The following is a 24297-nucleotide window of genomic DNA, read 5'->3' as shown; positions in this document are numbered from 1 at the left end:
ATATATATATATGCAGGTTTTGGTGTCTTCGGGTGTCTTCCCGTGTAAGAGTCGGGGTGTCTGTGCGACGTTTCGACGAGGTCTCACTCGTCATCTTCAGGCTGGTGCTTTCGGCTTCTTGTTACTGGAACAGAGCAGAGTCTGGTGTTTGAGTTCCTATAAATACTGTTGAGGGGTGTGGTGTATAGCCTCCAACGTTCTGGGCAGAGAGGAAGTTCCTAGATTAGTGTGCCTTTTCTTCTTTTGTTCCTTAATTACTTGAGGGATATCTTGGGTGATTTCATGAGTGATATTCTGAATACCACTGGGTGGGTCATTAAGTGTAGATTAGTTGCTAAAGCTTTCGTGTCTTGACCTCTTGAGCTTGTGAAGAGTTTTTCTGAGAAGATGGCTGTGCTGCATTTAGTTGTGCTCTGGCTTGGCTTCGTGTATAGGGGCGAGCTGTGGTTTTGTGCCTTGTGCTAGCCAGATCTGTGTAGGGATTGCAGGGGGGTGCAGCATCCGGAGGTGCCACTATAGTTTGGCTACTGGATGGAGTCTGTAATATGTCTGTGGAGAGGGTCTGGGTTTGGGTCTGGTGTGGTTGATTGGTGACGGCGTTCTGTGTGCCTCTGGTTCTGGTGTCGGTTTTTGTGGGGAGGGCTAATTTCCAGATGTCTGGCAGGCGGGACGTGTCGTCACGCTTGTTCATGTTGTGAGGGTGTTTCTCTATCTCGATGGCTTCCATGATTATTCTCTTGTGGTGATGTTCCATGTTAAAGAGCAATTTGGAATCTGCAAAATTAATTTCGTGTCCTGTTTCTTTCATGTGTTGGAAAAGAGAGGAAGTTTTTTCTTCTTTTTTGACGGCATTCTTGTGTTCTGCGATACGTGCATTTATTTGTCTGTTTGTTTGTCCAATGTACGTGGCTGGGCAGACTTTGCAGGGTATTTCATAGACCCCTTGGTTTTCCAGCTGGATTTTGTCTTTTGGGTTTCTGAGGATATTGGCTATTTTTTGGTTGGTGCAGAAGGCTGTTTTGATATTGTGTTTATGGAGGATTTTGCTGATTTTGTCTGTAGTGCCCTTGATATAAGGAAGGAGGGCCATGCAGTCGCCCCGAGACGCATCCCCACGGAAAACATCATATGCGGAGTCGAAGCTAGCCTGACCAAAATCGACCCAGATGAAGCCAATAAAATCAGACTTGAAGTCACCAACATCCTCTGCTCCAGCAAACCACCCAGAAGCAATTTACACAAAGAAGAACAGAAAGCACTCACCAACCTGAGGAAAGACAACAACATAATCATTCTCCCAGCAGACAAAGGCAACGCCACTGTTGTGATGAACACATCGGACTACCAAGCAAAACTATCAAATCTACTCCAAGACCCTACCTACCAACCTATAAAAACAGATCCCACCACCTATCTGGAAAAAACCACCAAATCCAAAATAAAAGCCTCTCCTATCAGTGAAGAAATCCAGCTAAGAATCATCCCCAGAGAAAAATCATCCAGATGCCCCAAACTCTACGGTCTCCCCAAGATACACAAAGAAGGAACACCACTCAGACCAATAGTCAGCTCCATAGGCTCACCTCTACAAAATCTCGCTAAATTTCTCGCTAAGCAACTTCAGCCCTATGCAGAATCCATCGCTTCACACGTTACTAACTCCTTCCAGTTCATAGAAACAATAAAGAAACAATACCTACATCCCGATGACCTACTTGTGAGCTTCGATGTTGTATCTCTCTTCACTCAAGTGCCCATTAATGAAGCCTTGACAGCCATTCAAAACAAATACAACCCCCCCAAATACATCCTGGACCTGACCAACCACTGCCTAACCAACACGTACTTCATCCACAATGGACAAAGATACAAACAGATAGAAGGAGCACCTATGGGATCACCCCTCTCACCGGTCATCGCAAATTTGTACATGGAACACTTTGAAACCAATGCTTTAGACAAGTCAGAACACAAACCCAAACTTTGGCTCAGATATGTTGACGACACCTTTGTAATTTGGCCACACGGGAAAGAAAAACTAGATAGCTTCCTCACACATCTCAACAGCCTACACCCCAAAATACAATTCACTATGGAAATAGAAGACAACAACCAACTCCCCTTTCTTGACGTCCTAATCTACAAAAAACCTGATGGCTCCCTAGGACACACTATCTACCGGAAAAAAACACACACCAACCGCTACTTACATGCACAATCACACCACCACCCTGCACAAATAAACTCCGTAGCCAAGACTCTCATCTCCAGAACCAAACGCCTGGCTGACAAAGACCACTTGACAACTGAGTTACAGAATCTTTCAAATGTGTTAATCGCCAATGGATACCAGAAAAACAGGGTCACGAAGCTAATCCAAAAAGAAACACCCCCCAAAAACCAAGACACAGAAGAAAACAATGGCATGGCCCTCCTTCCTTATATCAAGGGCACTACAGACAAAATCAGCAAAATCCTCCATAAACACAATATCAAAACAGCCTTCTGCACCAACCAAAAAATAGCCAATATCCTCAGAAACCCAAAAGACAAAATCCAGCTGGAAAACCAAGGGGTCTATGAAATACCCTGCAAAGTCTGCCCAGCCACGTACATTGGACAAACAAACAGACGAATAAATGCACGTATCACAGAACACAAGAATGCCGTCAAAAAAGAAGAAAAAACTTCCTCTCTTTTCCAACACATGAAAGAAACAGGACACGAAATTAATTTTGCAGATTCCAAATTGCTCTTTAACATGGAACATCACCACAAGAGAATAATCATGGAAGCCATCGAGATAGAGAAACACCCTCACAACATGAACAAGCGTGACGACACGTCCCGCCTGCCAGACATCTGGAAATTAGCCCTCCCCACAAAAACCGACACCAGAACCAGAGGCACACAGAACGCCGTCACCAATCAACCACACCAGACCCAAACCCAGACCCTCTCCACAGACATATTACAGACTCCATCCAGTAGCCAAACTATAGTGGCACCTCCGGATGCTGCACCCCCCTGCAATCCCTACACAGATCTGGCTAGCACAAGGCACAAAACCACAGCTCGCCCCTATACATGAAGCCAAGCCAGAGCACAACTAAATGCAGCACAGCCATCTTCTCAGAAAAACTCTTCACAAGCTCAAGAGGTCAAGACACGAAAGCTTTAGCAACTAATCTACACTTAATGACCCACCCAGTGGTATTCAGAATATCACTCATGAAATCACCCAAGATATCCCTCAAGTAATTAAGGAACAAAAGAAGAAAAGGCACACTAATCTAGGAACTTCCTCTCTGCCCAGAACGTTGGAGGCTATACACCACACCCCTCAACAGTATTTATAGGAACTCAAACACCAGACTCTGCTCTGTTCCAGTAACAAGAAGCCGAAAGCACCAGCCTGAAGATGACGAGTGAGACCTCGTCGAAACGTCGCACAGACACCCCGACTCTTACACGGGAAGACACCCGAAGACACCAAAACCTGCATATATATATATATATATATATATATATATATATATATATATATATGCTTTCGTAGATTTTCACGGGTACAGGAATGCAGGTTTTGCGTGCCGCGGTGCGTCCTGGGAAAGGTTGGTGAAGAAGCCTGAAGATGACGAGTGAGACCTCGTCGAAACGTCGCACAGACACCCCGACTCTTACACGGGAAGACACCCGAAGACACCAAAACCTGCATATATATATATATATATATATATATATATATATATATATATATATATATTACACACAAACAAACACACACACACATACAGTGGTACCTCGGGTTACAGACGCTTCAGGTTACAGATGCTTCAGGTTACAGACTCCGCTAACCCAGAAATAGTACCTCAGGTTAAGAACTTTGCTTCAGGATGAGAACAGAAATCGTGCAGCAGCAGCGGGAGGCCCCAGTAGCTAAAGTGGTAGCTCAGGTTAAGAACAATTTCAGGTTAAGAACGGACCTCCTGTATGAATTAAGTTCTTAACCCGAGGTACCACTGTACAGTCATACCTTGTGTTGCGTCTGCTTCGTGTTGCGTCTTTTTTGCGTTATGTCCTGCGGCAACCTGGAAGTACCAGAATGGGTTACTTCCGGGTTTTGCCGCTCGTGCCTGTGCAGAGGTGCTAAATTGCACTTTGCGCATGCGCAAAGTGCCAAAATGTGCCGCAAGCCTGTGCAGATGTGCTTCGAGTTGCTGGCATTTCACGTTATGGATGGGCCTCCAGAACGGATCCCGTCCATAACACGAGGTACCACGGTATTGTGGTTTTTATGCTGATCTTTTCTGTGAACCACCCTGAGACCTCTGGGTATAGGGTGGTATATAAATCCAACAAATATTATAACAACAACAACAACATGGATCTGTTTTAAATTTGGTAACCATCATTTCAGGATTTTGACATAATGGGAAATGATGATTAACCAAAACTTATGGAGTTAATTATGATGTCCCCAGAAAGGGATAGACACAAACACACTGACATCCAAACCAGGAGAAATACTCTTTCACCGTAATTATTATACATACCGAAACTGGCAGATCCTTCCATCCCTGGGTGGGGGGAGATGTTCTCTGTATTTTGCCGTGAGTGGGCATTTGCTCAACACATCCTCACCCTGCTAAGATCCTCTGCTGAGCTACAAAAACATCTCAAATAAAGGCATGTGACATTTATAGGAACTTGTAGTTGGGTGTGTCAAACTCTCTTAACGCCTCCCAAGAAATGCTAATTTTGTAGTCAATCCTTATCAGCCATTCCTCATCACCCAACGTATTTATCAGCCCCCATTAAATGGTGCAGAGAAATAGAAGGAGCATTTTGGCTTACTGGGATCTTGTTTCACTAACTGACATAGTTCCCTGCCCACCCCTACCAACAGAATAAATTATGTAGAGCAGAATAAATTTTGCAAGACAAAATTATGCAAATGAGTTTAATTTATAGAGATCTTAGGTTTTCTTATAGTATTGCTTTCGAGTTGCCTTGACATAGATCTGTTTATTTGTGCTGTTATATTTCTTACTCGCGGAGTATGTGCGTTCTTGCTACAAGGGCATCACATTGATACAGAATTCTTTCAGAAACCTAAACTAATGAGGATGTGGGTGCTAAAAACCTAGGCAGTGGCCTGAGGGAACACGGAGTGATGCTTTTTTGAAACCTACACACCTCAAGGAGCTAGTCTATCACATCTGTAAGCCACCCATGAGGCAAAGTGAGGCTACTGCCTCAGGCAACAGGATGCAGAGGCGCAGCAGAGCCAGCCTCCAAGGAATGAATCTCCCCGCAGTGGATACAACAAATATGGAGGCCGGATCTGCTGCCTCCTTGGCATCCCCCACACAATGCCACCTTCACAGCGGCCCCTTGGCAAATAGGAGGCCTTGCTGGTCTCCTCCAATCCTTGTTCCTGATGTAGAGCAGTGTTTCCCAACCTTTTTTGGGCAAAGGCACACTTGTTTGATGAAAAAAATCTCGCGGCACACCACCATTACAGCCCCGTGACATCAGCGCGCAGCATCACGCCGGGAGGGCCGCACGAAAGTGAAAGTTTTCAATTTTTTCCCCTCCCCCTTGCCGGGGAACCTCCAAGCTTTGGGGGTGGGGGGGGAGGAGGCAGCAGAGCGAGGGACTGAGGGACGGCGGCAGCTGCTGTTGTGGTGGTGGCGGCGATAGCGGGCGGCGGCGGGGCCGAGGTGGCCGGCGGTGGCGGGGGAGGCGGCGGGTGGAGCAGGAGGGCAGCCGAGGCCGGTGAGGGAGTAGGGTTGCCCGGGGCTTGAGGAGCCGTCGCCGGGAGTTGCTGCTGCTGTTGTTGCTGCTGCTGCCCGGACATGCCGGCCTCCTCCTCGTCCGCTGTCTCGCGCTCCTCCCTTTTGCACGCGCTGCCCCGCCGCCGCCCCATTGGCTGGGTCCTGTCAGCTGATCCTGTGTTATTTCCTGTGTGTGTGTGTGAGGGGAGAATGGAGAGAGAAACCTCGGCACCACCACCGCGGAGCCGCCCCCGGCTCGACGCGGATCCTCGCCGCCGCCGCCTCTCACCGCCCGACTCGCCCGCCTCCCTCCCACGGCACACCAGCCAACGTCTCACGGCACACTAGTGTGCCGCGGAACACCGGTTGGGAAACACTGATGTAGAGCTTCACTCACTCCTTTCCTGCTGCGGAGATGTGTCATTTTGTAGTTTGCCTCAGGTGCCAAAATGTCTTGGGCCGGCCCTGCTGTATGGCAGCGGAAGTTCCAGGAAAGCATGGTCAGTTGAGAATTGTATCCATTCCTGATTAAAAAGTGGCATTGGGATTATTTGTGCTGATGAGTCACAATACAGTGGTACCTCGGGTTAAGTACTTAATTTGTTCCGGAGGTCCATACTTAACCTGAAACTGTTCTTAACCTGAAGCACCACTTTAGCTAATGGGGCCTCCTGCTGCTGCTGCTACGCCGCCGGGGCACAATTTCTATTCTCATCCTGAAGCAAAGTTCTTAACCTGAAGCACTATTTTTGGGTTAGCAGAGTCTGTAACCTGAAGCGTATGTAACCTGAAGTGTATGTAACCCGAGGTACCACTGTACATTAAAAAACACACCAAACACATGGAAACAGGTGGATGGGAAAACTTAAAAACAAAATTGGGGGATTTACATTTAAAATCCCTCTTGGTAGGGAAGTTAACCAGCTTTAGTTGATTCAGCAACTTTGTTCAATGCTTCGAGAGGAAAGGTGTGGTATAAGAAAAGGTTATTCATTTGTTTATTTTTTTTTAATGAGAGTTTGACAGCAGCACTTAATAAATGGGGGACAAAATGTTGCTCAGTCTCCAGCCTGCACCACTAGAGAAACAGAGACCAATGTTGACAGCAAATCCTTGAAGTAATTTGATGAAATGTCCCTCCCTGGTCCTGCAGTTCCCAAGGAACCATTACTTTTTGTTAGTTAGATTGGTGATTGTTCTGTCAGATGGTTAGGAGATGGTTTCCTGAAAGGTGGGAATCTCTCCCTGTTTTTAAATGTGATGCTCTACAGAGCTTGGGGAAAGATGCTCTCTCTCGTGAAAAGGAAGAGACGAGGTGGTGTGGTGGTGAGTGAAGAAACCATAGTTTGTGATGGAGAGGGGTGCATGGGCATAGTCAAGGGGTAGCAGATGGGGGCAGCTTCCCCCCTGCCCCGGATCCACAAATATTATTGAAAAGCATTGAAAGTACTCAATGATCTGAGGTTTTTCCCCTGCCACAGCAGAAGCCTGCCCCCTGCAATATCCTATTTACGGGGTACATTTACCCGTGATTTCCCAAGAAAAGCTCAACAGATGCCAGCCTGGCCAGGACGGCTCTCCTTTTATATCTTCTGGGCTTGATGAGGCATGTGACCCTCACCTGTCCTGAGCTTACGCCAGCTGAGGAATCACACATCTCCTCCCAGAGCTAGCAAGCCCTACCTGGGCTGTGGGTCCTTGCTTTCCTTCCCACAAAACTGACAGCTGTAAGTTCTGGAATCCAGAGGTCAGAGATGGTGGCGGCCTGGCCAGGACAGCAGCTCAACAACCTTGGCTGCTCCCCCCCTCCAACAAAAAACCTGGCTACGTCCATGGAGGGATCTACAGGGGTTCCCCGGGTTACATACGCTTCAGGTTACATACACTTCAGGTTACAACTCCACTAACCTAGAAATAGTGCTTCAGGTTAAGAACTTTACCTCAGGATGAGAACAGAAATCGTGCTCCGGCAGCGCGGCAGCAGTGTGAGGCCCCATTAGCTAAAGTGGTGCTTCAGGTTAAGAACAGTTTCAGGTTAAGTACGGACCTCCGGAACGAATTAAGTACTTAACCTGAGGTACCACTGTGCATTGTTTTGAGTTTTTAGGAGATCTCTCTTCCCTTCTGAGAGCTACAGTTCTCGGCGTGGTTTAACAATCCACCCCTCATCCCAGAGATGACTGGGAATGGTAGCACTGTGAGGGGAATAGAGGTCTCCTAACATCTCTCAGCACCTTTAACAAACTATAGTTCCCATGATTCTTTGTAGGAAGCCATGACTGTGTAAAGGAGTATTTTCTGGTTTAAATGCCTAGTGCAGGTGGAGCCTCTGCCAGTCAGTGTAAACAACACTGAGCGAGATGGACCAATGGTCTGACTTGCTGTAAAGCAGCTTCCCGTGTTTCTAATTTCTCTTGTGCTGTCTCTCTCTATAAAAACCCACATTTTAACGAATGACACAGAGGTTAGTAACCAACAGGGCATGACTTGCTGAACCTTTGAATACAGGGGAAACATGTCAGAAAGAAATGCAAGGGTTGGATCTTTCTCTTCTTTCCCCTCTTTCCTCCCCCACCCCACCCCACATCCAGTGATGCCATTGCTAATGACAGCTCCTCACACAGTGGCTTTTATTAAACTCTGATGCGGTGACTGAATGCAGGGATGAATCACTCATCTTGGGATACATTTTCAATTCAGACATGCAATATGCACTTGCCAAAGGGAGTGGGAATGCAGAAGCAGACGGCTTTGTTTGGCTTTTTTTTCTTGCCATTGTTCTTTTTTTAAGAAAACAAAAGCATTGTTTCATATACAGTGGTACCTCTGGTTAAGAACTTAATTCGTTCCGGAGGTCTGTTCTTAACCTGAAACTGTTCTTAACCTGAGGTACCACTTTAGCTAATGGGGCCTCTCGCTGCCATTGCACCGCCGCCATGCAATTTCTGTTCTCATCCCGAGGTAAAGTTCTTAACCTGAGGTACTACTTCCGGGTTAGCAGAGTTTGTAACCTGAAGCGTTTGTAACCCGAGGTACCACTGTAGTGCAGTGGTGGGGAGACTCAAGCCCATGGGCCCTCCATGCAGCCTTCCAGACCCCTACATCGGGCCCACAAGTCTGTAAACACCAGTTCCTGGGAATTGCAAAGGGGGAGAATTGCTGTTGTGCTCGGATCCTGCCTCTGGGCTTCCCACAGGCATCTGGTTGGCTTCTGTGAGAGCAGGATGTTGGACTGTATGGACCATTGTTGGCCTGATGTAGCAGGACACTTATTGCATTCTGTAAAGCTCTTCCATCTTTGACAACTCCACTAACAGCAGCCGATGGTGTCTGTGTTACTCAGAACATACATCCACAGAACGGTATCCCAAACCCCCCTGGCGCTGTCTGCGCATGCATGGGAAACCAGAGCACAATCGGCACAAAAGCTGAACAACACTTTCCGCCCTGTTTGTTTTGCAGAGCAATTCAAAGCATGGCCTTGTGGCATTAAATGCAAAAGACCAACTTCAGAAGTAGGGCTTTTGCTTCCTTTTTTGGGCCAGTGACACATGGAAGAAGAAGCAAGGGGAGTGGGGGGGGAACCCCTAGGAAAGTTACGTAAGTCCCAAGACAGGAAATGCTTATGGTATATTCGACTACAGCCTTTCATCAATATTTAACAAGATTTCTCTCCTTCTACCCGCATTATTTCTTTTCAAGCGCTCTGCTTATTTCGGAGCCTGGTGGGAGCTGTTGCGCCAGATCTGAGGGCGGCTCTCATCTAATGTTTTGAGTTATGTAGCTCATGTAGCTCTGGAGCTTAACTCATTACCGGTTTTGAGGTCCAACAGCAAGTTATCTCTCCCACATCCATAAGGGCCTTTGTAAACGGAACTGCTGTCAGAAGGAGCTGTTCTGGGGACGTTAAGGACAGCGCTGCAGGATCAGACCCAAGGCATCCTGTTTCCCCACAATGGCCAATCACATGCTTCTGACTGGGTACAGAATACTGCAGCCAGGCTACTGCCTGGGGTCAGTTAAATGTAGGGAGCATATTATTCCCCTGTCAAAACAATTTCACTGGTGACTGGTTTGTTTCCAGGCACAATTCAATGTGTTGATCATGAACTATAAAGCCCTATGTGGCTTGGACCTGGGTTACTTGGAAGATTGTATCTCCCTTTATGAACTTGCCCGGGTGCTAAGATCCTCAGGTGAGCACCTTCTCCAGGCCCCATCAACATCAGAGGCACAGTTGCTGGCGACCTGCGAGAGAGCCTTTTCTGTGGCTGCTCCCATGTTGTGGAACTCCCTCCCAAGGGCGGTTAAATTGTGTCCCTCCTTGATGTCTTTCTCTCGGCAGGCAGAGACCTTCCTATTCAGACAGGCCTTTGAGCAATCAGTGTTTTCATGCTAGTTATAAATGTGTTTTCTTGTATTTTAACTATTGTTTTCAACTGGTTTGTTAGAATTATTTTGTATTTCAGAGCTATGTTTTTGAAGTTTTGAAGGCCACATTGAATCCCAACTTGGGAAACAGGCAGGATATATTAAACAAGTGCTACCCCTCTGCCATGGTCTCACTCCCCCCGCCCCCATTGCAATTGGTAGTCAGAGGAATTATCTAGTACAGGAATGGGGAACCTCAGGCCCTGACTCTCAGAATAGTCCCCAAAGCCCACACCCTCTGTTTTCAGGCTACACCCCTTTTTTCAGGCTACACTATTGTTTTCAACTGGTTTGTTAGAATTATTTTGTATTTCAGAGCTATGTTTTTGAAGTTTTGAAGGCCACATTGAATCCCAACTTGGGAAACAGGCAGGATATATTAAACAAGTGCTACCCCTCTGCCATGGTCTCACTCCCCCCGCCCCCATTGCAATTGGTAGTCAGAGGAATTATCTAGTACAGGAATGGGGAACCTCAGGCCCTGACTCTCAGAATAGTCCCCAAAGCCCACACCCTCTGTTTTCAGGCTACACCCCTTGCCTGCCCTGTCTTGAGTGTTTTTGCCAGGCTGAAATGTGTCCTTGAACTCTTATCATTCCTCTTACTTGTCCAGAAGGAGAACAGAGCACAGGGAAAGTTCTCAGGTACAACAGGTCCCTGCTGCAAAAGTCCTGCCCCAACACATGGACTCTTGCCACTGCCAGCCAGTGTGGATAGTTCTGACCTACAGTGAATAACTTGGCAAATTCCTGTGTTCTAATGACATGTTTCCCCCCTCTTTTTTTAACAACAACAACAACAACAACACAGAGCTATGAATGACATTGGAGATTACATCGGGTCAAACATAGAAATATCTTGGTTGCCTAATTTGGACGACCTGATGAAAGGGTATGCAAGAAATTTCAGGCCTGGAATTGGAGGTAAGATTCTGGCTGATGTCGTTAAACCACCCTGGGAATCGTAGCTCCATGAGGGAAATAGGGCTCTCCCAGAAACATTCAGCACCCTTAACAAGCTACACTTCCCATGTTTCTTTGGGGGAAGTTGTTGACTGTTTAAAGTTGTATGTTACTGCTTAAGATGTACAGTGCAGATGGGGCCTAAGCTAGATATGGCTCAATTTAAAAAAAAAAAAAAAAAACAAGCCATGAAACAATTTACATTGCAGCAAGGAAGCATATATCTGTGGTTACAGGGCAAATTTCAACGGAATATTACCGCGTGCTCCTGATTTGGATTGATGGATATGCCATGGATCAGGACCACACAGTCTTTTCTCCACGTGCTTAAAGTGTGTCTGATGTATAGCGACAATGACAACACAACAAGTGTTAACACTTGGGTTAACTTTTGAAACCACATGTGAGGCTGTGGAGGTGAAAACTAAGTAGCCAGTATAGCTCTGAGCCTGTATAGGATAGTTGTGGAGGGTTTTGCAGTTGCCCAACGGTATACCAACCTGAAAAGTGAGTATTAACAGTTTAAGCTTTTCCAGAAAGTCCTGGAACCATGGCTTTTAAAAATTGCCAATGTCCAATCAAATTACAAAGTTGGAGGAGGTAAGGGCACCAGCTTCCGAATATAGGTGGAGGAGAGGGGGTTATTGCTTTGTTTTGTTCTTGTTTTTATTTTTTCCTGTTGTTATTATGTATTTTGTGTTGGCTATCTTGTATTTTTGTACTGTGAACCACCCTAAGATCTACGGATGAAGAGCAGTCTACAAATTTAATGAAGAAGAATAATCATGCATAGTTTGGCCCTTGGGCTTTGTTAATGGCACGAAAGCCCCCATTTGGACACCATCAGGTGGCAGGTGGAGAAGCAGTCACGATTCCCTCAGTTTCACTGACAGGGGTTCTACTTGCAAATTGTGTAACTCCTGTTTTAAAAGCTGCACGGGTTACCAGTTTGTTGCTGGGCCTAATTCAAAGTACGAACTCCTGAAAGATTTAGGTAGGCCTCAAATATATGAAAGACTGCCTCTTCACCAATCTCCCGGGATGTTAAGAATTGCCAGTTTGGCCTCTCTTTGTAGTTTCACCACCCTCAGAAAAGCAGGGGATTGGTGGCCTGGGACAGAAGGGGCCTTCTCTGTGGTAGCCCCTAAATTGTGGAACTGCCTCCCCTTAGATGTGCCTTCATTATATCTTCACTGAGCCTCTTCATAGTACAGTACACATCACTTTATCTTGGCCTCTGGCTTCTTGCAGTTAACGTGCTTTGCTTTGTGGGACCCACCGCTTTTGCTGAATGTAAACTTTTGTGTACTGTTTTGAAAGGTTTCCCTTGCTTTATAATGGTGATTTTTTTTTCTTCCTTTTTAAAGACTAATGTAATATTCTATTGTTGTAACCCGCCCTGGGACCTTATGGTGAAATGGGGAGTAAGAAATCTCATAAATAAAATTAAATAACCCCCTCTTTTTTTCCTTTCCTCTAATTCAGGCCCCCCTGTTAACGTTGCTCTAGCCATTGAAGTTGCCAGCATTGACCACATATCAGAAGTCAATATGGTAAGTTGGCGCTAGAAGAAAAATAACGCTGCCGTGTCATAACATCCAACATTTTGGATGGGGGGGGGAAATAAAGATATATGTTTCTCCAGATTATGGAATTGTGGGAAATTTTAATGGCAGCCAGTGGTGGTGATTCTTGTCCTCAGGAATACACAATGACAGTCTTCCTGCATCAAAGCTGGCGCGATGACCGGCTGTCGTACAATCACACCAACGAAACCCTGGGCTTGGACAGTCGCTTTGTGGATAAGCTGTGGCTGCCGGATACCTTCATCGTCAATGCCAAGTCTGCCTGGTTCCATGACGTCACTGTGGAGAACAAGCTCATCCGGTTGCAGCCTGATGGGGTCATTCTGTACAGCATCAGGTAAAACAGAAACTTCATGAGGAAGAGTGACCTTTTGTGCTGGGTAATTAGATGGCAACGTTTGCTAGGTTTTAGGTGGTTTCCCAAGTGTTGCATATAGGCCAGACCACATGTGTTTGTGGGCAGGGACCAGCTGGCCTTTGATCAGCCTTGTGCGGTTCCGCTAATCAGATTCAGAGGGATCTGTAGTTCATGCTGATGTTTACTTGCACTTGTATATAGGCTGGTGAGGCTCTTGAGAAGCAGAAAGTCACCAACTCACCAGTCACCATTAGTGCTGCCTGCCCCACGAACTTGTTGGAGGGGCTGCTCATTGTTGGGTTCATATAAGCACATGTGGTAGACCTGCAGTAGGGGAGCCACATTCTGAGGGGAATTATTCAAAGATATTAGGGAGAAAACTGGACAAAACATGGTAAAAGGCCTGGAGTTCGCATTACATAAAATTTACCTATGAGACAATATGAATCTGCATTTTAAGCACATTTTTAAAAGTTTTAACTGGCCAGGTAGGGTGGGATGGGGTTATTAAAGCATCTTACGTTTTAATTGTTGCAACCTGACCTGTGACCTTAGGCTGAAGAGTGAGTAATAAATTGTAGTAGTCAAATCATCACCATCCAGCATTTAGCAGCAGCCAGGCTAGTAATAACTAGATATTGGAAATTATTAGAAGGTGCAACATTGACCACAAGGTATTTTTAAAAATCCTGGCAATTAGCGCGGACAGAAAAATTAGCCACTAAACTAAAAATAGCAAGGAGAATGAAATGAAAAGGCATATTTTGGGTGGATTGACATACTTTGATTATGTGCAGTGCAGAAGAGGAGAAAGGGGGACCTTCTCCACTTTATAAAGTTTTGTTTGCTATCATTGCAGGCAGTAAGAGAAATTGCCACCAAACTGGAAATATGACAATTTAAGGGATGCAAGCTCTGATGTAATCCAAACTCATGTCTTAAAAAATGGTGGGAGGGTGGGTTTTTGTTTTAACACTGCTTCTTGTTGTTTTGTAGTATATAATAATAATAATAATAATAATAATAATAATAATAATAATAATAGTAGTAGTAGTAATAATATTTTCTAATGGCAAATGTTAATCTATATGTAATGGTGGTTTTTGTTGCTGTCTTCATTTTGGATAGAATCACCTCAACGGTGGCCTGTGACATGGACCTTACCAAGTACCCTATGGATGAGCAGGAGTGCATGCTTGATTTGGAGAGCTGTGAGTTCAATTCTGAGGTGTCTATTTTAAAAAGGTCTTCTCAAGTGGGAGGGCGGGGAATGGAGGAGATAATTACCTTCACACAGGGTAGCCTTGTCCCAGAGTGCAAACCCCTTAATTATTGGAGCAGGAGCAGGGAAAGCGCAGCTCTCCCAGTTCCCATAATCCCTGACCATTGGCCATGCTGTCTGGTGTTGATGAGTTGGAGTCCAACGGCATCTAGAGCATGGAAGGATAACCTTTGGTGCTCCAGCTGTGGCTGGAATGCAGCTCCCAACATCCCTGACATTTGCAGAAATGTGCATATTAGGAAAGATTCACCCTGAAATGCTGCAAAATTTTCATGGACTTGTTTTTGTTTTATCCCAAACTAATGTGGAAATGTGGATAACTGAACTTAAAGAGTGGAAAAAGAAGAAACAGAAATTAACAGATTTGGCCCTACCTGCAGTTTATTTGAACATTTTTAGTGGGCTTCCTGTAACTCAAGGCAGCTTACAGCAAATGTCCACGTTGCAACTCTGTCTAAATGTGGTTTCGTCACAGCACCACAGAGCTTCTGAAATCTGGCTGGTGGTGGGATGGCAGGTTAAATGGTGCTATGCATGGTCTGATGGCACCATGGAAACGCTGTTGCAACAGTTTAACACAAGGATGACCTGGATGCTATTTCTCTAGTCCTGAGCAGCCATGCAAAGCTGTGCACTGGGACTAGAAAGCATTAGAGCGGATTGCACGCTGGTGCAAGTTTTCTCCTCCTCCTCCTCCTCATTTCATTTTTAGCACTGACTGTTTTCTGAGCAATTAAGCACAATACATTTTTATCCCACCAAATATAGCAATCTGCAGTTCTTTTCACTTATGCAATCAGTAAATGCAGAGGCAGCCAGAGAATGAGGCGGCAAAATTTTAGTCTGCTGGCGAGTTTTTACAGAGGGCTCGGATTTTAATTTAATTTTGCAGATTGTGTTTATAGAGCAATAATCACAAGAAGAAATGAAGCCTCTTAAAACAGATTAAAAAAAGGAAAGTTGGCTCTCCATGGGAGTGGGGGCAATTTAAAGACAAGCGAGGAGTTTTGTTTTGTGGGGAGGGGAATGTTGATGTAGAAAATGGACAGGTGAGCCATGCACTTGAAGAGTAGCAATTTTGCTCAAGTGAGTAGCAATTTTGCACAAGTGAAGAGAAGCTTTAATTTTATTTCTTACAGAAATATTTATTTCTTACAGAAAAAGCTGTAATTTTATTTCTTAATATATACCTTGCTTTTTCCTGTGAATGTTGGGGTGGGGAAGAGGTGGGTGAATCTGCCAATATCAGTTTCTTATTTTTCATAGAATTGTAGAGCTGGAAGAGGCCCCAAGGGTCATCTAGTAGACACCCTGTGATGCAGGCATCACAGAAAAAGAATCCCTGACAGATGGCCATCCAATCTCTGCTTTAAATCCTCCAATGAAGGAGAGCCCACCACTTTCCAAGGAAGTCCGTTTCACTGTCAACCAGCTCTTATTGTCAGAAGGTTCTTCCTAATGTTTAGTCGGAATCTCCTTGCTTGTAATTTGAATCCACCGGTTCAAGTCCTACCCTCTGGAGCTGCAGAAAACAAGCTGGCTGCACCTTCCATGCGACAGCCCTTCAGATATTTGAAGATGGCTATCATATCATACTGATTGAAACTAAATCCTTCGAAGACAGAGGTCCTATGGCTGGGTCGGGATGGCATGGGGATGAGGGACCAACTCCCTTCTCTTGCGGGGGCCCAATTAGTGCCATTGCCTTCTGTTAAGAGTTTGGGTGTTGCTGTAACTTGCACCTCCATGGTGCATGACGCCTCCCTTTCCATGGAGGTGCAAGTTACAGCAACAGCCAAGGCGACATTTTTCCACCTTTGCCGCATCAAGCAGTTGATCCCTTACCTCTCCCACCCCGACCTGGCCACAGTGATCCATGCGACGGTCATCTCCAGGCTTGACTACTGTAATTCACTCTATGCAGGGCTGCCCTAGCTCCTCACGGGGTCTCTGCTATGGGAGCATATTCACCCAGTGCTTTTCAAGCTGCACTGGCTCCCAGTGGAGTACAGGGTCAGATTTAAGGTGCTGCTTTTGACCTTTAAAGCCCTTCACAGCCTAGGACCCTCGTACCTACAGGACCGCCTCCCAGTATGCCCCGCGGAGAGCCTCAAGGTCCATAAATAGCAACACCCTAGTGGTCCCAGGCCCTAAGGAAGTTAGATTAGCTTCAACCAGAGCCAGGGCCTTTTCAACTCTGGCTCCGGCCTGGTGGAACGCTCTGCCTCATGAGACCAGGGCCCTGCAGGATCTGATTTCTTTCCGCAGGGCCTGTAAGACAGAGTTGTTCCGCCTGGCCTTTGGCTTGGAGCCAATTTGATTCCCTCCCTCTCTTTCTTTTTTCTTTCCCTTCTCCTCCTGCGAGGAGGCTACATTATAATATTTTAATGTTTCAATATTTTAATGTTGTATTTTAATTCTGTTTTTAAGTTGTAATCATTCAACTTGTTTTTATTATTGCTTGTAAGCTGCTCTGAGCCCGGCCTTGGCTGGGGAGGGCGGTATAAATAAAAATTATTATTATTATTATTATTATTATTATTATTATTATATCTCCTGACAGTCTTCTCTTCTCCAGACTAAACATACCTAACTTCCTCAACTCTTCTCCATATGGCTTGGTTTCCCGATCCTTTATCAACTTAGGGCTTATCCACACTTCCTCTTGTCCCGCTGCTTTTCCTGGGGACAACGACAACAACAACCGCTCTTTAGCACTCAGTCAGAGCAAATGGCAATCTGATTTTCCGCAGATTGCAGTTCTGATCTAGAGCTAAAGAGTGGGCTTTGCCTGGGAAAGGAGCGTGGCACGGGGGGAAACAGCTCAGACCCATGCCTAGAAAGTCCGGGTCAACCGGACCCATGCTTTTTGGGCGCAGAAGAAGCAGTAGTGTGGACAGGCCCTTAGTCATCGCCCCCTGCATACATTTCAGTTGGCTAATATCCTTCTGTCTTTCCAATCCTCTCTGCATTAGCTTGCGATTCTCTAAGTAAAAAAAAAAAGTCATTGTGAAAATTCATCATGCATTTTGTGTGAATTTCTTTTAATGCAGTTTTGCCTAAGGAACATTTTTTACACAGCAACGCCCCTCGTATCATGCACTTCTGTATGTTGTTTTCATTAAAATCTGCACTGCAAAATCTGGAGAAGCCCAGTCAGTGTGGGCAATGCTGAGCTAGATGGACCAGTTGCCTGATTTGGTGCTTCCTATCTTCCTAAAAGGGGAGGGTGATGGGAAGAGAAGCATGAGAACACTTTGCTTGTTTCCAGGTTGGTTAGCTCTGATACACTGAACTGGGTTCATTAGGTTTGAAGTGGGCCAGAAAGCATTAACCAGTGGGACCGGTAAGAGAACTGTGGCCATGGATTCTGAGTGTTTCATCCTGAGCATGTCAATCTTCTTATCTTTCCCCGTATCCCTGTATTTATTCAGTTTCTTTTGACAGATGGCTACTCCTCAGAGGATATTGTCTACCACTGGTCTGAAAACCAGGATCAGATCCATGGACTGGATAAGCTGCAGCTCGCTCAGTTCACCATCACCAATTACCGGTTTGCTACAGAAGTGATGAACTTCAAATCTGGTAAAGAAAGCTTCCAGTCCTTTTAAAAGCCTTGCAGGGATGGGACTGGGTAACATCCAACTAGGTTTTGCCCAGAGTTAGGGAAGGAAGGATCTCTGGATATTGTGATCTTTCCAAACTTAAATTCCGTTCTCCACATTTTTTTTAGCAATTTGAGATTTAAAAGGAAAAATCTTCATGATAATTCATCAGCATTCTAATGATGTGCACATTTTTGTGTGCAGTTTTGACAAACATGCGCATTCACACGTAATATACACAATATACACATTTGCATGCAATTTCCACTACCGTAATATTAAATAAATCATATGCATTTTAGTTGATTTATTGATATTTGCAAGTTAAATCTACATATATTTTCCGCTTACAAATAAAACCTGGTTTGGACTAGAACTGTGGAGAGACCCAGGGTTCAACTCCCAACTCAGCAGGGTCTCCCACATCTGGGGTGAGCTCCTTTGAATAATATAAATGTGGTGACAGGGGAGGGACAGACACCTTTTGCATTATTATTTATACAGTGCCATTAGGAATGAATGGATAAGTCTATTTTGGGTCAGCATCAGTTCTGCACTTGTTCATCCATAAGACTGCATCATTCTGCTATCCCCCCCCCCCATGAAAATGGATTTCACATGAAAATGTGCATTTTTACATACCCCCCCCAAGGGTTGTATCCAAATGTTAGTCCTACTCAGAGCTAGCCTACCTCACAGGATAAAACTCACGGGATAAATTGTTGTGAGGATAAAACTGAGCTAAATGGGGGAGAGAACCATGCAAGCCACTTCGAGCTCCTTGTAAGAAAGGTAAGATGTAAATAAATACATTTGCCTTTTTGTCTCCTTCATTTAGCTGGTCAATTCCCGCGGCTGAGCCTCCACTTCCACTTGAGGAGGAATCGAGGTGTTTACATCATCCAGTCCTATGTGCCTTCCATCCTCTTGGTCGCCATGTCATGGGTTTCTTTCTGGATCAGTCAGTCAGCTGTGCCTGCCCGAGTCTCGCTAGGTAAAAGTGCATTGTTTGATGGCTGGGGACCTATTGTAGGGTGTTAAAGCCCACAGAAGTGGGTTGAGCATTTTGTGGGATGGGCTTTAATGGGTAGGTGAGGCTATATTAATTGCAATTTATGCCTCCAGGCACCCATATGTGTGGGTTGAACAGTTTTAAATTCCCATCATTGGCAGCCAAATTAAAAGCATAGGAATTAGGCTATAAAACCATGTTTTTGAGCAAGTCCAGCTATGAAGTAAGCTAATAATAATAATAATAATAAATAATAATAATAAATAACAACAACAACAACAACAACAACAACAACAACAACAACAACAACAATAATAATAACAATAATAATTTATTTTTACCCCACTCATCTGGCTGAGTTTCCTCAGCCACTCTGGGCAGCTTCCAATTGAATGTTAAAAACAATACAGCATTAAATATTAAAAACTTCCCTAAACAGGGCTGCCTAAGATAGCTGCTTATTTCCATCATATCTGAAGGGAGGGTGTTCCACAGGGCGGGCGCCATTACCGAGAAGGCCCTCTGTCTGGTTCCCTGTAACTTGGCTTTTCGCAGTGAGGGAACTGCCAGAAGGCCCTCAGCGCTGGATCTCAGTGCACGGGCAGAACGATGTGGGTGGAGACGCCCCTTCAGGTATACAGGACCGAGGCCGTTTAGGGCTTTAAAGGTCAGCACCAACACTTTGGATTGTGCTTGGAAACGTACTCCCTTTCTTACCCCATTTTACAAAGAATCAGTCAACAACTTGTAAAGTAAGTTTTAAAAAAGGTGTACCGTAGATTCCGGCAGATAAGATGGCTTTTTAACCCCGGAAAAGAGGTCAGGGGGCAGCTCCACACCGGGAGAAAGCATCAGCAGCAGTGGTGGGCTCCGCTCTGTGCCAGGAGAGAGCCCACTTTGGAAGCAGCAGGGGCGACGGGCTCCGCTCTGTGCTGGGCGGCTTTCTCCCGGTGCGGAGCTGCCCAGCGTATTAGGTGACTGGGCTTATAAGACGAACCCCCAAATTGCAGCTGCCAATTTGGGGGGGGGGTCGTCTAATACGCCCAGTCGCCTAATACATCGGAATCCATGGTAGTTACTTTATAATCATGCATTGGTTCACAGCAACAGTAGCCAACAGTAGCAGTAAAAACTATGCAGGCAAAAAACTTAGATTTACAGTATAACCAGCTTCAGGCATGTGGCTAAAGTTGGAGCAAGCACAGGGCACATCTGCCTTCATGGCTGGTCACAGAAAGAGAAAGGATCAGGAAGTACTATATGAACTTCCTCTTTAGGTGCGGAGGGGGAAATCACATCACACAGAGCCCTCTCTACCAACTGTATTTCTATGGCATGAGTATCTATCTATCTATCTATCTATCTATCTATCTATCTATCTATCTGCAATACAGCTCTGTTGTATTAGCCCCTGCTCATGCTAACTAGCAAGAATATGCATTTGTTAGGTTTGGTTGTTAATCTCCCACACATGTGCCTTTCCTTCTTAGCGTTTCTCCCCCCCCCCCACTAGTCGAGCATAATGTCTGATGTGAAACTGCTGCACTGGGTGCCTGTTCACTTTTGAGCCAAATGCAGCCCTTTAGCCCTCCAGGGTATGGTCCCGACTCTCTCTACTCTCCCCAGGACTCTTCCCATGCCAAATGCCTCACCAGCCTTGCTTTGCACCACCCTTTGGTGCTTTTCCCCTGGCTGGAATGTGAACTCTGATAATGCTTATCCTGTATGAGGAATAGAGTGGTTTATGTGAGTATAGAATCTGGCCTACTGTGCAAAGGCGAAATGTGCATTCTTTGCCACTGGCATATGGCCCTTGGGAGGTTGCCCAGATGGGAATGTGGCCCTCAGACTGAAAAAAAAGCTATTCCCAGCCTTGGACTAAACAGAATTAAACTCTAGCTGGGACATCCTCCCCCACACCTTGTTTCTTTCAGGTATAACTACAGTCCTCACCATGACCACCCTGATGGTGAGTGCTCGGTCTTCACTCCCACGGGCTTCAGCCATCAAGGCCTTGGATGTGTACTTCTGGATCTGCTACGTGTTTGTCTTTGCCGCACTGGTGGAATATGCATTTGCTCACTTCAATGCAGACTACATGAAGAAGCAAAAAGACAAGATCAAGACCAGCAGGCAGGCAGAAGAGGTCAGTAAGAGCCTCTGGTGGGTTCAGACTCTGATCCACCCATTCGGTAGAACTGGGCTGAAATGTGTGGTCCAGCATTCTCCAGCCATGCAGGCAAAAAAGGGGGGGGGAGTAATGGGAGAAGCAAGCCACTTTCTGATCATATAAACCTATCTGCCATGGACTGGTTGGACACAGAGGAATAGTAGCAGGAACCAGTGGGGGAACCCCCATGGGAAGAGGGCTCAGAGCAAGGGGATTGGTGGTGGGACAGTGGTGTGTGGTCCGAGGGAGGAGATGAAGAAACTGGGAGGAGAGGTCTGTAGCTGCAGCGGTAACAGGGCTTAGTGAGAGGGGGGAGTCTGGGGCAGAGAGCAGTCCAGAATCAGAGCTAGAAGCTGCAGCAGGAGATGAGGGAGGCCAAAAGGCACTCCTTTGCAGATCCTTTTTTTCTAATAAAGAGTTAACTTTACTTACTCCGTGTGATTTACTGCTGGCTTGAGGAAAATATTTAAGGGAGAGTCAAGGCAGGTGTCAGCAACAAGCCCTGGCAGTTCTCCAAGGATGCCAGGAGCTGATGCCAGCCCCATATGCTTACTTGGAGAGAGTCCCACAGATATCAGTATGACTACCTAATTCAATTATGAGGAACTTGTTCCCCTCCAGATGTTGCTGGACTCCAATTCCTATCAGCATCAGTACTATCAGTAATTGGTGATGATGGGAGTTGCAATCCAGCAACATCTGGTGGGCCACAGGTAAGTCACCAGTGAAAACCAACATGTTGCTGTCCAGATGTTGCTGGCCCAGCAGCCTCAGACAACGAGGCCTATAGGGAGGGATGGCAACATCTGGTGGGCCACAGGTTCCCCATCCCCTGGCCTACAGACATGTTGATCATTTTCTGCTTCTCATTTCAGGTCAATGTGAAGAACGCCATTGTTATGTTTTCCCTCTCGATAGCGGGCGTCAACCAGGAACTTGCTGTTTCCAACAGGCACCACAGAGTCCCTAAAAACTTGCCTGGGTCAGTGGAAGTGGAAGCAGGAGAGACCAAGAAGCAACAGGAGACTAAACCCGAGAAGAAAAACGGCCTGAAGTCTCTCTTCAAGCCCATCGATGCAGATACCATCGACATATATGCTAGGGCAGTTTTCCCAGCAGCCTTTGCAGCGGTTAATGTCATCTACTGGGTGGCTTACACAATGTGAGGGTCACAAAATGGAGGCAGGCTGGGCAACAGGCAACTGAGATCCTCTGAGCCAAAGCAGAGCTTCTTAATGGAAGGGCCTTACTCAGGGCCAACTTTTTAACCACAGCACTTCCAAAGCCAGATGGATATTCCGTTAATAGAGAGGATTGTTCTTCTCCCTTCCTCTGTCGCTGAGACAGCAAAGCAGTTGGCCACCACCCCTTTTTATTGGCTTGTTTCCCCCTCTTTAGTCTCCACAGAGCGAGTCAGATGCCACAGTCTTCCCCAGTTTGGCATGAAACTCCTGCCAAGGCTCCACAGCTGCCTAATCCTGCGCAACAATAAGGCGTTTCACTTCTTCATCCGTCGTGTCATCTTCCAGTTTCATGAAGGATAAGTCCTGGATTGGGGCCTGAAAAAAATAGCACCTGGTGCATCAGGGTCTGATCCAAACTAATCTGGTGTGTGTCGCCAGGGAATAATTGCTTTGCCGGGTGTTTGTGGGGAGAGATGCTTAAAAGTGGAGGAAAAACGCAAGGGTGGAGCTCTGCACGGTCTGGATTTTAACCGGCTTTTAAGGACCCAATAGAAAACCTTTTTATTTGTGATTGGACTATTAAAAGGCTAGCTGGCTGGCAGTCCATTTCTTCACAGTTCTGAGAACTTTTCTTTCTTCAATCTGCACCTGTTTTAAACACACACACACCCTACTTGACTGCACAGTTTGTGTCATAGCTCTGTATGGACGTGATGGTTTAGCTGTGATTCCTTCAGTGCAGGGGGTTGGACTAGATGACCCTTGGGTTCCTTCCAACTCTACAATTATTTGATGCTAAGATATCTGTAGCTGGGCATTTTGATGGCTGGGGTAATGGGGATGTGTGTAGAGTGGAGTGGGAAAGACACACACACACACACACACATGCATATACACATATTCCTTGAAGTTAAAGAAATCTTTAATGGTTTTAAAATTTGGGCGACAAAGGGTAATACTGGGTTTTGGGATTCTGGTTTTTTTTAAAAAAACTATAATTTGTCTTGGATAAAGTATTTAAAACACTTTTTTATCCTCTTCTAACCACAGCATGAAATAAAGCCTATGACACAGAGCTTGGCTGGAATTGTTTTATCACGGATACTTCATAGCTGGATTGTGGGGAACAAAGATCCAATGGAAAGGGAGCGAGATTCACCACAGAGAACAAGGGCTTGCGAAATTACAGAGAGAGAGAAAGATTTGTGTTTTTTATATGTACACCATAAACACAGACATGTGAGCAGCTCTGGAGAATCACTGGGTGGATCCAGACCGCCTGTTTATTGGGTGTTCATCCTGATTTGCTTGTAGGGAAATTAGACGACATTGGCTATGTAATGAACATTCATCCTGATTGGTAGATTAGGGAAAATTGCAGAGAAGAATTATTGGGAAAGTCGCGCTATTATCTTGATGAATAAGGACTTGCCTTTTTTGTTTTTTAAAATTGTAAACTGGTGCAGAAATGATCGGAATTGTAAACTGGTGCAGAAATGATCGGGGGGGGGGGGAAATGAGCAAGCGAAATCACATCCCTACCAAGTACCCGGGTGGTCAGAGCTGAGTCAGGTCGGGCCCATGCAAATCATCCACCCTGGTCCAACTCGGTCACCTGATCCACAATTACAGACCAGAGATATTTTCTTATGGACTAGCCTGTCTTTCAGAAACAGCACCACAAGGTTGGGAGGTAAGTTAGCATCACTTCCCAAGATTTGTTGCCCGGGGAGACTGGGGTATGTGTGGAAGAGGCAGCAGCCCGCAAACATATTAACTCTGCATCTAATCCCTTTGCAGAAAGCCTCCCTTTAATACAACTTTAGATGTTAATTTGGCTTTAGCAAAAACAAGAGGGGGTGGAAGAGTGTTGATGGCATGGCCCAGTGAGACCCTTGTGCGAGCTTCTTCCACTTTAATGTTGGAG

The 24297-nt window shown here is 45.7% G+C and overlaps 1 protein-coding gene across 1 annotated transcript in view; it reads left to right on the top strand.

The window, feature by feature from the left end:
- Positions 1–23445, top strand: part of GABRD (gamma-aminobutyric acid type A receptor subunit delta) — a 38512-nt gene extending 15067 nt beyond the window's left edge. The window contains exons 2-9 of the mRNA XM_082230254.1: positions 11022–11134; positions 12659–12726; positions 12876–13096; positions 14246–14328; positions 17847–17984; positions 18843–18998; positions 20951–21162; positions 22062–23445. Coding sequence (XP_082086380.1) covers positions 11022–11134; positions 12659–12726; positions 12876–13096; positions 14246–14328; positions 17847–17984; positions 18843–18998; positions 20951–21162; positions 22062–22352 — 1282 coding nt within the window. The 3' untranslated portion in view covers positions 22353–23445. The remainder of the gene's footprint in view (positions 1–11021; positions 11135–12658; positions 12727–12875; positions 13097–14245; positions 14329–17846; positions 17985–18842; positions 18999–20950; positions 21163–22061) is intronic.
- Positions 23446–24297: the final 852 nt, after the last annotated feature.

The sequence above is a fragment of the Podarcis vaucheri genome (genome assembly GCF_965113315.1).
Source record: "Podarcis vaucheri genome assembly, chromosome: 7".
NCBI classification, from domain to species: domain Eukaryota; kingdom Metazoa; phylum Chordata; class Lepidosauria; order Squamata; family Lacertidae; genus Podarcis; species Podarcis vaucheri.
This window is presented reverse-complemented; position numbering and strand designations above follow the sequence as displayed.